This window comes from Aplidium turbinatum, chromosome 4 (assembly GCF_918807975.1).
Source record: "Aplidium turbinatum chromosome 4, kaAplTurb1.1, whole genome shotgun sequence".
NCBI classification, from domain to species: Eukaryota; Metazoa; Chordata; class Ascidiacea; order Aplousobranchia; family Polyclinidae; genus Aplidium; species Aplidium turbinatum.
This window is the reverse complement of record NC_137475.1, coordinates 25,827,379-25,844,486: the sequence shown is the minus strand read 5'-3', so window position 1 is coordinate 25,844,486 and position 17,108 is coordinate 25,827,379. Positions and strand designations below refer to the sequence as shown.

The window sequence follows — 17,108 nt, the reverse complement described above, 5'->3', positions numbered from 1 at the left end:
AGTAGCCGCGTATTTTTCACTTAATCTCTATGAGTTGTTGTTAGTTGTCGAAGTAGTCCGAGTTATAGAAATCGTGAAAAAAGTTGTAAAATTGTGAAGTTGAGTTGCAGGAAGTCGTGAATTGTATTTTTTGTGAAGTCGAAGAAATTGGCTGTTGTTCAGAATTTGATGTGATTAATTGTTTATTTGCTTGAAATGCTACACCACTCTTCAGTTCTTCAAAGATTTCTGCAAACAGTCTCCAAAGTAGAATTATTCAATAAATGATTTGATTGATTGGCATTTGGTATTTCTGTAACGGCGTCATCTATCTTTCCAAAGTCAACCATGTGTTAGAGCAGGTGTTCTCAACTGAGAATGTAAGGACCCCTAAGAGCCAATGAACCCCCTAAGGGTCCATGGTGATCCATCGAAGAGGTAATGGTTCACAATTTATTCCCATAACTAAATAAGTTGCTGGCGGTTGGCTGACCAGTGACCAGCAATAAAGTATTTTTTAAAGAACTGATAATACTGTGTAGATTCTGTAGAATTACAATTCTATTACTCACCAAGAAAAGAGTATTGAGATATATAGAAGTTTCGGATATCCCCTAATTCGTGGGTAGACTCAGTAGAGCTTACACAATCTTAGCTTATAGATGTAGCGATCGCTGCAATCTGGATTATATGACGTCATAAAAGAATGATTTACTAAAGAGCAATGTTTCAAGGGAAGTTGCAACTTATGTTTCTTTGTTGAACCACAGGCATACGAAGCCAAGTAACTTAATCAGAATTAACATATTTTAGTTTATTACAACATTTACAGAAAACAAAAAAACTACATTGAACAAATTTCGAACGTTTTCGACATCACTCCGATTAATTTGCTTGGCTTCATATGCCTGTGGTTCAATAAGACAAACTCTCCACAAAAGCTCTATTATGTTTATTTGAAAATGGCTGCCGATCGGACGTGACGTCATCCACGGTTTGTGGCTCACGCTAGGATAGCAGCAATTGCGGATGAAATGTCATCAATTTTGCAGTTCTTCGACGGAAAGGAACTGCGTCTGAAGCAGGAGTACTTCGTTGTGTGTGCCACTCTTCAAGACATAATTAGGAGGTTCAAATCTTCCACGTTTGGATGCCGCGATCCCATTCGGACCTCATTTGATTCTTTTCCCGAAAAGGTCAGTGTTTTTGCGTGAAGTTGCTTCTGAAATTAATGACTTACTTCTGCAAAGTATAAAGTCATGCAGCAGTGTTTGAGAGATTATTTCCACTGTTTAGTATGTTGCCAATGGTCATAATTTTAGGACTTTGAAAATTGTTGTGTGTAATCCACAACGATCTTCGTTGTGATCAATATGTAACTGTTTGAATGGCAGGTGGCTATCCAGTTGAATGACACTCATCCTGCCCTAGCGATCCCCGAACTGATGCGACTGCTTGTAGACGTGGAAGAGATGTCATGGGATTGCGCTTGGAAGATTGTCACAAACACATGCGCTTACACCAACCACACCGTGCTCCCAGAGGCACTGGAGAGATGGCCAGTTCAGCTACTCGCGACAATGCTGCCACGTCATCTTGAAATCATATACATCATCAATCATAAGCACCTGCAGGTATGACGTTTGGATTCAATGATGCCTTCAGTTGTGTGGGGCACGTACCGCAGTTGCTTCGTAAGTAGTTTAACTTAGTCCTTAAAAGTTATGCGATTGGGTGTTTTTAGTGCCACTCCAAAGGCATGCAATGAACACTGCGCTGAGGGTTTACCGTAAGTGATTGTGTGCGTCTTCAGGAGATTATCCTTGGTGATGGAGCCATCTAATATGTATACGCCTCAGCTATAGTAGGGTCATTCTGCTGACCAACCCGGAAAAAATTGCAAGAAAACGTTTTATGGTGTTTTCCAATACTTTTCGGTTCTGAGAACAACATATTAAAAGTTTACCAAAGTTCGAGCGTCGCAAAGGGTCTAATTATTGCATACTTCAAGATGGCCGCCATTTTACCGAAATACTCGTATATACTGTATACAAGGGCAGTGCTTCCCAACCTTTTTCAGTTTGCGACCCACTTTTAATGTAAGTTTTATTGTGCGACCCACAATGAGATATGACATCTTTATTATGGCATCTTTACTACTGGCGTACGTACTGAAATAGTTAATGCGACACAACACATCTAATTGCTACATTTTTGTTACATTGTTGCATAATTGTTACGTAATAATAATGCAATAATTTCCCGATCTAATAGAAAACAGGGTGCACAATTCATGAAAATGGAAAGTCAACAAACGAAGTGAAGATAAGAGTAGCGATGGCCGAGGCACAGTACTGTTCAAGACCAAACTACGGCTTGTGAGATCCATAGTAATGTCGGCATTTTTTACAAAATTTTAACACTCAGTAACATTTAGAAATGCTTCGCGACCCACCTGAAATAGCTTCGCGACCCACCAATGGGTCGCGACCCACCGTTTTGGAAGCACTGTACTAGGGTGTTCCATTTTTTCCACACTTTCGAAATTAAAAACATTCGGGTTTGCGTATGATGGGATTTTGGACACTGATTTGAAAAATGTAATTTTTATTCCATTATGACGTCATTTAGATGTGGCACCGCGTGGTCGAAGCTCGTGTGGGGCTAAAAATAGGGGGTTTCCGGTAATTCGGTAACGGAACATTGTAGAGAGACGAAATTGGTGTCAAAATGTGCAGAAGGGTCGCTTTCCTAAACCTTCCGAAGAGACTTCATTGCTGTATCTTCCCCGCAAAACGAATTATATCGAAAAAACGTTTTTTACAACTAATGATGCACTGTAGCCTACTTGTTTTGCTCCTAAATAAGTACTTTTTCGTAATATTTCTTTCAGTTTAATTTGTATTAATTTCCGACCATCACAACGAAAAAAAAATATATGCCAAACATAGCAGAGGTCTAGAAAAAGGTAGAAGCGACAAAACGCGGATGTTATAACCTGCATGATACCAAAGCAGAACAACAAGTTTAAAATATGGCACGGTCGCAAAACCTTCTTTAATGGTCTCAAGGTAACTGTTCAGTTGCAAACTTAGCAATTGTATACGTAATGCAAAGCTGAGAAATTGCAAAAATAAATTAATATTGTTACGAAATCAATACTGTTAAACTTGCTAATGATGTCTACAGTTAATCTTGCAATATATCTGAACGAGGTTTTGCAAAACCGGCTTACATTTCTCGACGTTCCCATTTTTCTCATGCTGATTGCTTATATTAACTGATCGTTCTAATAACAAAATAACTCTTTAACAGCAAACAAAGCTACTATAATAAGCACTATCATTCCATGTTGCACACAAAGTCGCAAATCCGCAAGGCGGTTGCTTTCATCACTAATTCGCTCTCTTATAACATTTTTGAGCTCCGATTCGTCGCTCAGTGGAACGATTATTATTATCAATCGACCTCCAGAAAGATGGAAGTACATGGGCGCACATGACGCATGTTGCAAATTGACTTTGAACCGTGAAAAAATTCTTCAATCTCGCTGCTCGGCTCTTCAACAGATTTCGAATATCAACAGTTGCTGTAAGCGAAGTAGGGATTTACACAATTTCCAGGGGAAGCGGTGGAGATTCCGAAAAACGACTCAAAATTACGTTTTCTGGATACAGCTACTGAGAACCATGTTCCACGAAATATCTGTAAACTACATCAACCACCTCTTCTTCAATGTCCCGGTGTGCTAGACGCAAATCTCGCTGAAACAAAGTAATGAATGGTCCATCACCTGCCTTTGGTTTTAAATGAATCATTATAAATGAAGGAACGTAAACAGACACGATGTAGGACGATAACTTGATCAGTTTTGACTTGTCTTCTGTAGAAAGCTTGTCAAATTGAAAAAGAAACAAGCGAAAATAGCCATTGGCAGTCGTTATCCATCTGGAGTTGCATATGGTTTCTTGTTTATAAATCAAAAGATGCTTCAAATTGTGTGGTACATCCATAAATGTCATAAATGTGGAACAAACCAACACCAGCATGCACATCTGATTGCTCCTAAAATTGTCGTTTTGTTCTGTGGTAACTTCCTTTTGTTCAGCAAACCATTCGATTGTACCTTTGAGATGCACTGCAACGATATTCGTGATAGGAACCGTTCTCAGCATATGATGTGAAAGGATATCGCTGAGTGTTGGTTTTTTAATACTTCTGATTTTGTTGAGCAAGGCACCGTCCTGCATCATTGCCGGAGCTTTCGTCCTTCCTTCAATCAATGATATCACATGGGTGAGGTAAATTTCATTTACATGAAACAAGCATTCTAAAGTGTGGACGGAGTGTTCCTTGTTTTCATCAAAGAAATCTTTTAACCGTTTGTTAACGCCCGAGTTTTTACCAGTATTGACCGCCGTAGTGTCTGCCATCACTGAATAAATATTAGGCAAAATACTTTCGCAAGCATCTTGTGTGATGGTATTGTACAAAATTTCACTTGTGACAGATGTACCGGAGGAAAAAGGTTTAACTGTGATCAATGCTTCCGCCTTGCTACGCTTCTCATCGACAAGCTGGCCAAGGAAACATATCGATCCGAGCGGTTAACCACACGACCATCGTAGCAAAGTTGCAAAAATTTGCATACACATATAGCTGCACTTCAACTTTCTGCAATGCCATCATGCGAACCTTTTCACGTTGACGGAATATCGTCGATGGTGAAGCAGCGATTTCAGCACCTCTACAGCACAAGAGTTGATCGGATTGCTGACGGATGCTTATCATTCGGCGGTCTGCCAGTATGCAACCTTTCACTACTCACTTTCAGGGTCTTGAGTTTTGCGGACTGGCTCCCACCTGTGATCGGTTTTAGCAAAAAAGTTGAATCAGTTTCGTCTTCGTCGGAACTTTCCAAGTTAGCCAAATGGGTCTCATTCTCAACTTCCATTATTTTTCGCTCTCTTAGCTTTGTAGCAGTAATGCATGGTAAATTTGCAGCGACAGCTCTACTGGCGGAAGCAGAGGTAGAGGGTGAATCAGTATCCACTTTTTTCCTCATTTTTTTAGCTTTTTCCGTCGCTCGTTTTGAAAATTTATTATCCAGACTTCATCCTATCATCTTCTTTCTATCACTTCTCTGATCTAACAAAAAATCAACCTCTGTCGCTGGAATACGATCTTCAAATGCATATGCGCACAGAACTTTGCCTTTTAAAAAATTTCAACTCCTGCTCATGACTGCATTTACATTTGCAAATATCGAATAACTTGCTTAGCCATTCTTCCTCATGACTGCTAGTTTTCTATTTTCCCCTCTTTAAAGATAATTTCCATTTTCCTAGCAGATCTTTTAATTTGGTTTGTATTCGGTTCTTACTCAAAATTGGCAGACCAGACTTAATCAACACGCCTACGATGTCTTCTAGTAAGTAGTAACTGCTCTTTTATGTCTTTAAATCCTGGGAGTTTCTTTTCAAATTTCATATTAATTACAGTCAATTTGGCTCTCAGATATTCAAAATGCCAAATAACTTCCTTATTCAAGGGCAAAACATTTCTCATTCCTTCTTCACAGCCTCCAGCAGCCATTTTACGCTACCTTCCTTCTGAATACTACTTAAGCAGTAAACTTGCAACTTTGAGCTGCTAGTACTCCAGAATACTACCATTCTGTTGTCATAAGTACAAAGTAACAAGACAATATCTTTTAGTAGACTAGAGTCTTTAACTTCATTAAAAATTTCAGAAGCCTTCCAAAACAATGGCTTATCAAAAGTTATAACAGGTGGAATGTTATGCCTTGTTGCGAGCTAGCAGATGAAGTCACGTGTGGATAGAATACATTTGTCGACGGTTAGGCTACATATCGATCATTGGTAGGAAGAGAACATACGTTTGATCTGGATGTTCATCATTCCTTGCCAGTTCGGAACCCTTACTTTAAATTTGAGTGACAACTCCCAAAGCAAATCACTTCTGCGGTCAGCATCATGCAGATTTGGTAACGTTCTGAACTTGATGTTACTGCGTGCGTACTTGGGTAGGCTACTTGGCGAAATGGTAGTCTTTAATTGGGACTTTTATCTCATATATGACTTTGAGATCACACAATTTTTGTCTACCAATCGTGTAGCAGACCTGCCTGCCAGGGGTAACAGCAGCAATCATTTCCCTACCATGGAACTTTCCCTTCCCCTCTAAAGTCACTATGTTGTGGTCAACATTGTCAGCACCAAACAGAAGCATTGTATCTCCTATGGTCGCCTGTCCACCAAGGACAGCCGGAGCAACTGCGGATGCTGCATTTTTCTCAAAGCGTTGGACTTCAGAATAAGATAAGAGCAATAACCTATGGCAGATAGGCTGTCAATGAGGAACCTGGAGTGATAATGCTGGTGCATCTGTACAGAAAGTCCCAGCTGTAAACTAAAGGAGCTACGACTGTTCTTGGGCGAACTTTTTGAATTATTGAGTGGCCAATACTTGTCTGCTTCTAGCGCATGTTTTTTTCCCAATAGAAGTTTCTGGAGTATATATTGCAAGCCTTGGGAAACCTATTCGAGAGTTGACTTGATTTGTAAGTCTGTGATCTTCGGATACTCGTACAAGATGGGTGTGACTAGAGTCTTAATATCACTTTTGATTAATTGGGCAGCCGTCGCGATTATTGCTGTTTTTTGGGAAACTTCGTCATCCTTGTTTGGCATTTTGAAATTGGCACGTAGAATTTTGCTAGTTTTTTCCCGAAAAGTTACAATGTTTTGTAACCATTCACTCTCAGCCACAAATACAGAATCTCCATAATGCGAAAGCAATTTGGACTTCAGATACGGCAACCAGTCACAGCGGAGAAGATATTGTGCAACGCTCTATGTCGTAACAATCGCCAAGTGAAGCTGTTTGCTCAGAGGCGGTTATATCTTACAGGCATGATGACATAATAATGACGTCATAATATCAATTGCAGCACAAGCAAAGTCTATTTATATAATGGAAAAATAACAACACTAGACACTTATTTTATGAATTCGTTATCGACAAATTATGGCTAAAACAGCTATGTTAGTTCACAAATTTGGCAGTCTAGAAAGATTTTTTACCGAAAATAAACCACTTTTTGTGACGTCAGATTTCAAACTTTGTGATGCTCAAATCTTGGTAAACTTTTAATATGTTGTTCTGTTGAGGTTAAGCCAAAGGAAAAACCAATAAAATGTTTTCTTGCAATTGTTTCCAGGTTAGCCCATTTATCTCCTATTTTGACCCTACAACTACTGCTTCTGCATTTCGCTGTTTTCTTGATCAAGAGAAGCATGTAGTCATGTCGGGTACTCCATTTTGAATTTCCAGAATGTGGAGAAGCACTTTCCTGGGGATGTTGACCGACTTCGGAGAATGTCTCTGGTAGAAGAGGATGGGGAGAAAAAGATCAACATGGCTCATCTTTGCATTGTGGGGTCGCATGCGGTCAATGGAGTGGCTGTTATTCACTCTCAGATCATCAAAGATTCGATGTGAGTCCCTTTGCATTGCTGCAGTTTCCAACATCCAATTTTTACTGCAGGACAAAATTTCCAGATGATGATTTATATTCGTCCAATCTTCCTGAATTCCTGTTCTCCAAGATTTTTTCTCTGTTATTTTTTCCTACTCTTGTCGATTTTGGTGATTTAATTTGTTGATAATTTATGTGAAGTTGCTGAAAAAAGTACCCTAGATATCTACGGAATGGCCCAATTCGGAAACTCCAGTTCGGAGATTTTGGACAAATGATCGGAAAGCTTAGGCGAAAAAAACAGCTGCCACACAGCATTAATATTATTAATAAAATAACATTATTAATAAATAACAGCGTTACAATTGTCTGCACGGAGATGGAAGTTTTCTAAAATCCCACAGCGGTATCTGTTTATTCAAAGAAATTTGATAATAATAGGAATTAATCAACTGAAGTTTCAGGGAAAAAAACAGTTATAAACAGCGTTTCATGATTATAATCCACTAAGTTAAAATCTAGTGGCAGTTTAGAATAAACCTGGGTTTTGGCGTCACATGAGCTGGAACTCCTACGATTACTTTCTCCGTTAGACTGTCAGTTGATGTTACTTTATCATGGCAGAGGAATCGATTAGTACGCAACGTAAAGGTGAGGTTTTTCTACATGATGGCTAAATGTTTCAGCTAGAGAAATATAGTGCAGACAGTCTGAGGAAATACTAGCGTTGTTCTAGGCATGATGCGAAATGCAAGGCTCGCCCTCACACTTGTGTGGCAACAAATACAACATAAACCGTTTCGTATGCATGGGTATGGGAAGGTAAACATAAAACCGCCTACCTAACTGGTCCCTCCAAATTCTCTAAATAACAGAAGCCGTCGCTGGCTTTTCAAGAAATCACCGAATCGGTTGTCTCCGAATTAGGATATCTCCGAATAGTCCCAGACCGAGATATCTGTCGCTGTCCATTTTTCTTGTTTAAACGTTAAGAAAATCTTTTACCAATTAAGAAAAATCCATTGAAGATCATTGTGTAAGATGCCATGAATAAATGAGTTTGTATAATTTTAGCCGCTTTCATTTTTATCCACCAAAAGCATGTTTATGAAAATTCTCTTTGTCTACCTAATAGTTGGTTGCTTGCTTATGATCCGACTTACGTTGTGTCAATGGAATCAACTATCATCTAGTGCAGGAAACCTAAGTCAAACCCCGCCACCTCCAAGCTCGGTTTTCATCAATTTTTGATGTACTCATGCGTTTGTTTCTCACTATTTTTGCATTTAGCTTTCTGGATTTTGTGGAATTATCCGAGAAGATGGGAGAGAAGAACAAGTTTCAGAACAAGACAAACGGGATTACTCCTCGGAGGTGGCTCCTCCTGTGCAATCCTGGACTGGCCGGTCTCATCGCCAATGTGAGTGGTGTTTGCCTAGCAATTGCGACTTTGAATCGACACGGCCTTCCGAGGACCGCTGCGTTGGTCAGCAGGACAATAAGTAAATAGTCCTTGAGTACAAGAATGCATACAATGCTAGAAAATCATGACAATCTTCGTACATTTGGCCATTTTTGGCTAGCTTGGGTATCTAATCTTTCCCTTGTTTCGACAAACAGGTCGGCTGGAACAAAGTTGTATGGATTGCAGATGTTTAAACCACGGGATTTTCTATCTGGAAAGAAATTCATTAACTCAGCTTTGAGCAGTGGGGCATAATGGACTACTTTCAGGAAAAAATTATAGCTGTTAAGGATAGTCAGGAGTTTTTAAAATTCTGTAGCGCGCTTGCTCCCCATGGCCTTCAACAGAGATTCAACATCCAGAGATATGTTTACAGATTTTCTCTCCAATGTAGCACAGTTTTGTCTTTGAAATACCTGATGTAAGCGAATTCGGTTGACAAAATTTTCTGGCAGGAAAGTCAATCTGGCAACGAAATTCTCGCCCTCCAAATGTTAAGAATTGCAGTTTTTCTCTCTGAAAATACAAGCCTCTGTCTTTCAATTAGCAGTGATGCTAAGTCTTGTTCTACATAAAGGGATTCAGCGCACCTGTGAAATTAAAGCCAATACGCTCACAAAAGAGCTTAAACAACTGAAGAGGCCGATTTTAAGCTAGCGTTTTGATGAAGTTTATAACTTTGTTGAAAACAGTTGTTGTGGTAAAAAACGGAAGGTATTCGACCTATGACCTGGAAGGCGTTCGCGTTCCACTAGTCAATAATTAGTGGTACGCATAGGCTGCCAGAGGTTAAGAACTACTGTTGCATATTTGCATAATAATCCTTAAGAACGCAAGCTGCTTTGGATAAGTCAGTAAGGTTTTTTTTAAATTTTAACCATTAGCCTAATTTCCTAAAAGTAAAATCCATCTGGGTCTAAAAAAATGGTGATGTTAAAATCTGTAAATTATTGCTAGATGGTTATGGCAGACTTTACCAAATGAAAAAGATCTAAAAAATCGCACATGCGCGTCTATTTTTTATTCATCTGTTTTTCCAACTGACATGCCAAGCTTCTACCTTATTGCGTTACCACGCGACTGCTTTTTATTCATCGTATTTGTTATTTTTAGCACATAGGCGAGTCGTGGCCCAAAGAACTGGAGCAATTGCGCCGACTCGAAGCTTTGATGGACGACCCGACTTTTATCAGAAACGTGCAACAAGTCAAGCAGGTTTTTCACCGTGACTTACTTTATTTCTTTTGTCGTGAAATTCGATGGTTTGCGCAACCAATAGGCAATAGCCAGTAGGAGATGCGTTGAAGAGAAGCTTTGTGACTGTTTGCTAAATTGTTGAGAACGTATCGTTAACGCCGATCACATTTGAACAGGACAACAAGTTGAAGTTGACCGAATTTATAAAGAAGGAATGGGGAGTTAATGTGTTGCCATCATCTATGTTTGATGTACAGGTTAGTAACTTGACCGTCTTCGTGCGGAGCGGCCGCTGTCAGAATCTAATGACTTTGCAAGCAAGATTTTCCAGAGGTTTAACTCGGGTTAAGAAGGTGGTAGTAAAGATTTTTGAAAACGTTTTTGCTGCCACATTAAACTATGATGTCATTGATATCAACATAAAATGCATTGTAACTGCATAATTACGTCATTGCTCAAAGTATTTGCGTGCAAGCAATGAACGTCTTCTTTTGGATGTCTGAGTATCATTTGAAACCGGCAAATTGAAAGGTAATGAGGCAAGGGCAGAGTTAAATGATGAAGTTTTTAATAGGCGCAGTATTTATCAACGTACAGGTTAATGTGATCTTGACAGATGCAGTGCGGATTATGCTTTAATGTAATCTTAAATATTTAAAAAATACATGGAGTTGCTAACAGTTCAGCGTTCATACTTCTTATCAGGTCAAACTACTGTGCTTGCTGTTTTTGCATATATCCCAGAAAACTGACCTCAGAAGTGTTAAAATTATTATTACATTAGCAAGGCCTGCGCAAGAGTTTGCACCCTCGGCAAGCTTCAATCGTTTCTCCCCGTTGCACCACACATTTCACTTTAATAAGCGAAAAATAAAAGTTTTAATTCACATTGTTTCTTACTAAATTATGCACAGTGATGTGTACATTTAAAAATTAAATGCTAATTCAAATTTACTAAAAAGTGCGCTACTTATACATTGATACAATTTCGTCTAAATCACATTTTTCTTGTTTTTTTATTCGCAAATTTTGATACCAATTCCGCCATTTTGAGCTCGAAAGTATAATCATGCCAAATAGATAATGTAGCTAAGCTATTAAGTGTCCCCAAGGATTGTGGAGCTGCAAACGTTGTGATAAGTTTAAAGTAGAAAAGATTCGCTCTGTGCTTGCCACAGATATTGGAAGCGTCTGTAGAATTGTCAAAGCAACTGAAGCCTTCGTCCCATTGTCTAAAATCTTTTCTGCACTAGAAACGACTGCATATCTTAAAGTATAATACTTTGGAGTATTTTAGCTGTTGCTATTTGCAGCTTGTCATTGCCGTCTATGTCTCTGCTTTCTCCAAGATTATTCTTATGTTTTGCAACAAAATCTCTAATGGCAACTTTTCTTTTAAATTGCAAATGTCATGCAAGAAATAGAAGAGTGGAGTGTACTGCTTGAAGTTGCACATATCTTGCGCCAATGATTTTTTAGCCATGACTAAAACAGCATACGGTAGCAGATTCCTATCCTAAATTGTTGCGTTGAGTTTAGTGTAGGGTTGGACTATCGGAACAATGGTCAGCCGTTCCACCCATATTTTTGCTATCTGATATTCACTTCAGATATGATTTTTGTCGGCAGAAAAGTCTTGTTACTAATGCGTTTTTGCACCTTTTGGCAAGTTTGGATATCCTTTTCTTCCAGATATGGGTCACGATCATGGCGACCTATATAGCCTACGCATGCCACGCCACTGTGCAAGCTCCATAACTGACTTAAGGCGCGTTCCACTACAGTTATTTTCGCCGCAGCAAAGCGAATTTTTTGTTTGTTTTATTGTCGCCTGGTGTCACTCACTTGCGGTTGCTTTACTTCAGTTTCACAAAATGAGCGTGTGACAAAGATCGATCCTGAGCGTTTTTTCTGCTCAGCTGCGCTTGGTTTGTACGTGACGTCATGCGTGTTTTTGGCTCGAAAGTTGATTTTCTGAGTCTCGGGTGTCTGCTTCGCTTAGGCTGGAGTCTGGACAATTCTCTGTTTGAAGCTGGTAGTTATACAGGGATATTGGGTAGCCTGGGAAAGTTTAACCTGTAGCAGATTAGGCAATTGCTGAGTCTTAGTAAGTTATTTTGGCTTTACCTAGAACAGTAGTTAAGCAAAATTATTATAAATTGAGCATGGTTAGGCTACCTAGGACAGCAAGCTTGTACCCAAAGTGCTCAGTTTCATGACCATTGAATCAGGAATATATCCAAATTATTTTAGTTAGAAACTGTAGTTAGAACAGTAACTTAGAAAGGGCATCATCTAGATCAGGGGTGGGGAACCTGCGGCCCGCGGGCCGAATGTGGCCCGCGTGACTGTTCCATTTGGCCCGCGTCAAACTTACTTTATCCAAAATATATTAAAACAACAGCTCAAAAAAGAGTAGGCTCTGCATTCTCGGTATATTGCGAATGGCCTTCTAATTCTATGATTAGTTAATCCATCGTAGAAGGCCATTTGTAACAACAATGTGTACGTTACAATGTGACCAGTTATTGTTAATCGGTCAGTTATGCCATTCGTGAAGAGTGTTTTGCAGAGTAGCCTACTTCTTAAATTAGAAAAATTTTACGTTGTATAATGGCTTCTGGAAAGAAAAGAGGATTTGGTGATGAAGGCAGAATGTTCCAAAAAGATTGGACAAAATTTCGAAATTTTTAGTGGCCCGCCTGTGTTATTTCTCATTTTATGTGGCCCGCAATACTAAAAAGGTTCCCCACCCCTGATCTAGATCATAAAATCATTGTAGCTAGGCCTACTAGTTGTTACGGTACTCTCAGCAAAAAATTAGCACATTCTTCAACAATGACCAGAAACTGGAAACTTTAATTTTGGCCGTACAGGACTTTTCATGTCTTTGAGATTTGAAGACACAGTCCTACCGCAACAGTCGTGAGAATGCTTGGGTGCAAGTTGCGGCTCAATGTAATTGCCCTGATGGTGAGTCTTGTAGTATAGTACGGTATATAATATTAGAGTGGTCCTTATTTGCCAAATTTTGAATTATAACTACATATAAGGACCACCCGAAGATAATATAGGCCTAGTGTAAAAGTATTTGTGGATTATATTTAGAGTTTTATAATTGCTTTTCGTAGTTTATTGCATTTGAAGCTTGCGTAATAACAATGTGGGATCTAAACCAACATAACCCAGACCTCTATAAACTACCACAAAATAATTTTTTTTTAATTAGGCCTATGTTGTTGAAACCTTGCAGATAAACAAAAATGATTAAGAAATTGTAGCCTATCGGTATATGTTTCCCTTGGTACATGTATGTCACATTGCAGTGTCCAGTCCAATGCTAAGCACTGCTTGGGGATTATGTTAGATAGCCTACTGTGGGATAAAATATTAATGTCACCATTATCTGAGATGCAGTCTTTTTGTATACAAGGTTCTTTGGAATCCTATGTCAAATATGGATTTGTCAGTATTGTTCTCAAAGATATTGAAAAACCTCAGTGTGTACTTTGTATGAAAATAAAATACTTTTAGCAACAGTTTCATACATTGACAAGCTTGTAAAAAAATGAAGCACCAACCATCTCACTGAAACTGATTTCCATAAATGCATGAAAGATTGCTATACATTCAACTGGTGAAAATGTAGAGTTTATTCAGTATTTTTTTCTCTAGCCTAGCTTGATAAGAAATGGAAATATTTGGTGGAATGTAATAAAAGTAGTCATTACATTGCAAAAAGATTGCATCTACCTCGTATCATATACAAAAAGACTGCATCTCAGATAATGGTGACATTAATATTTTATCCCACAGTATTGATTTCAAAAATTTGCATTAACGCAGAAAAACGAGACACCATAGATTGGATGTCGGTATGAATCAAATTTAGTTCAATTTTGTATAAAATATGCTTTTATTGAATATTTTTATTTTAAGGGGGCACAATGCAAAAAAGGTTGAAAACCACTGATTTAGAACTTTCACCAGAAACTTTTGCTTAAAACTTTCGCTAAAATGTAGAACTTGCACTAGATTTAGAACTTTCACTTTTGATTCCATCAAGACAGCTTCATCAGTAGGCCACCAGTAGTCTTATTCAAATATATAATATCATATACAACATATTCTCTTTGAATGACCCTGACATTTTTAGGTTGCAAAAGCTCTACAAAAAATAAATTTTAGTTACTTACCAAACTTGACTGTTTTTATTTACTAGTTACATTCGTTTGGTTGCATCCTGCAATACATGGATCCAAGTAAAATGTATCATCTGCATTTCTCCTAACATTGAGTAACCACAGTTACTTTAGTTAAGAGACATAAGATTCACCTTATTACTCAATGTTTTGCTTGATGGGATACTTGTTTTTTTAGCCATGTAACTGTTCATGATAGCCTATTACAGGACCGAACATGCAGAACAAGTCAGTGTATGTATAAGTCATTAATATGTACCATGTTAGATGAAAATATGCTTGTTTAGTTTCAGACTGTTCTAAAGTGTGGAAATCACTTCGGGATAAATACAGACAAATAAGGAAAAAAAATCCCTCGATCCGGCGATGCAGCTGCCACTGGCAAGCCGTGGAGTTTGCTCAACATTATGAGTTTTCTTGACCCAGTCATGGCATATAGAAAGTAAGTATTTTCAGGCATTACTTAGCCTATATGGTGCAAAATAACTCAATCTATACCTGTATGTAGCCTACATTTATCTCAATCAATATGTATTTCATACAAACGTATGTTGCCATAACTGAAAATTAATTGCTCAAGGATGAGCCTGCTATGTCACTGAAATGTTTTGTTGCGTACCCAATACTAGGGCTGTTCGAAACAAACTTTTTTAAGTCGAAACGAAATTCTTTTTAAAGATTTTTGCTCCGAAACGAAACCAAGAAAAGGAATTTTGCTTCGAAACGAAATACTTTTGTTTCGAACAGCCTTAATGCTAATTCACTTTGATGTATGAGTTTTTGGCACTTTTTATATTCCCAAATTCTTGTATTTTTCGTTTCGAACACAGAACGAAACGAAATGGCTTGGATTTCGAAATGAAACGAATTTCTTTACTCAGAAATTATTTCGAAACGAAATCAAGAAAAGGAATTTCGCTTCGAAACGAGATATTTTTGTTTCGAATAGCCTTACCCAATACCCATGGCACTGAAAGTATACAAATGTTTTCACAGAACTACTTCAAATCTGACGTTTGGAATCTCAGACGAGCTTCAAGAAAAATCACCTCTTACAGAAAATGAAGCTGAGATACATATATAACCACATTGCTGGAGATATACAAGCTGACGCTCAGTCAGTTTTAATTTATTGCTAGATAAAATGAAAATGTCACTCTTTCTCTTGAGGACAGCGAGCTTGCTTCAGTAGAATCATCGCCAATTTCATTGAACCAGCGTTTGAGTTCAGGTAAATAAGCTGAAGAAGGCTACGCCTGTTCCTGTAAATGCTGAATTCATCGCAAATCGTTTGTGGGTTATGTTGTGTGTGTTTATGGACCTGTTAACATATGTCAGTGGCTAAGCACCCCACTCAAGATCAAGCGGCGCCGGTCGGTTTTTGAGGTGTGCGTTTGAGCGACGCATTTCAGGACTGCTTACCATTCAGCGGCACCTAGTGGATGGAATATTTCTCCGCCAACAACTATCGGAAACTTCACTCTGTCAATCTCGGTAACCAGTCCTGTTTCAAAAGCCTCTACAAGTATGCGAAACGGGCATATTGAGGCTTTGTCAGTCTGAGGATAAAGATTCAAAAACCAATCAAACACGTCATAGCTTAGGCTTCATATTGCTTTACGTCTTTCACAGATACTTGTACAAAGCAAAAGAAAAAAACTGGCGGTCGCAAACGCAAATTAAGCGATTGTACGACATCCATTGCTAGCTTTTGCATGAAAGAGTTAAAAGACATACAGAAGGAAACAGGTAACCAAACTTTGTGCTGTTTTGAAACTCGCCTACAATAGCCTACCTTTCTTTGCCATAATAAACTTCAAAATGTTCTGTAGTTAATTTCTATCTGTTTTCATTTTTGCAGAACAAGAACATGACTCCACCGGCTCTTTCCTTGACTTTGTAGCAAAAGAGGCCAGACAAATGCCAAAACTAATCAGGATGAATTTCCAAAACGAAGTGATGGAGCTGAATAAAAAGTACACACAACAAGTGGAATCATTACATTATAACTGGTATCCTGTTATATTAGTGTGCCATTTCTGATGTTTCTACATTTTTCATTGAAATACATTGTGATGAAACAAACTTGAAAATGGTTATTTCATGCTACAATTCATCTTAAGCTACGTGGTGCTCAGAGCCTTTTCATTTTGCCATGAAACTGCTCCAACGTCACTGAAATAATCTTTGAAAGATTCGCGTACATTCATGGCTTCAGATGAGCTTCATCTTCCGATGCGACGCGGTTGACGCATTTGAGAAATGCCCTCCGTTCTCCATTCACCTAGGTGCACGGTCCCACTCCTATATTCATGGTCAGTAGAATTCGGACTTTGATATTGTGTACCACACTCACGTCGGAGAAAATTGTGAAGAACAACGACTGCCTTAACAATTGCAGAAGTAGGAGCAACTAGAAGAGGACGACGAAAACATCTAAATTTTGAAGCTAATATGCCAAAAGCATTAATTATCTACTATTCGTTGCGCACGCGACAGACAGCCTGTAGTTGAATATTTTTTTATCATGAGATAATAGGCCTGAACCAGGGTAGGGTCACATCAAGTTTTGACTAAGGGGAAAGCTTCATCTACAAATACAAACGGAGTTGATGGTTGGTTTGTATCGTGTGGCGGTTTATCTGCTGGAAGTCCAAGCTGGCCACTGATTAATAGGTTTCCAAATTCAGACTGAGCGAATATAGTAGAATCGCTATGTCGCTATAATTTAATCTGCACAAATAACCTGTTTGGATAAGGTGTT

The 17,108-nt window shown here is 38.6% G+C and overlaps 1 protein-coding gene across 1 annotated transcript in view; it reads left to right on the top strand.

Annotated features, from left to right (window-relative positions):
• Positions 1 to 17,108, top strand: part of LOC145768259 (glycogen phosphorylase, muscle form-like) — a 50,176-nt gene that overhangs the window by 18,735 nt on the left and 14,333 nt on the right. Inside the window, exons 8-13 of the mRNA XM_082579741.1 lie at positions 1,032 to 1,175; positions 1,374 to 1,613; positions 7,336 to 7,499; positions 8,771 to 8,900; positions 10,059 to 10,160; positions 10,319 to 10,399. Coding sequence (XP_082435867.1) covers positions 1,032 to 1,175; positions 1,374 to 1,613; positions 7,336 to 7,499; positions 8,771 to 8,900; positions 10,059 to 10,160; positions 10,319 to 10,399 — 861 coding nt within the window. The remainder of the gene's footprint in view (positions 1 to 1,031; positions 1,176 to 1,373; positions 1,614 to 7,335; positions 7,500 to 8,770; positions 8,901 to 10,058; positions 10,161 to 10,318; positions 10,400 to 17,108) is intronic.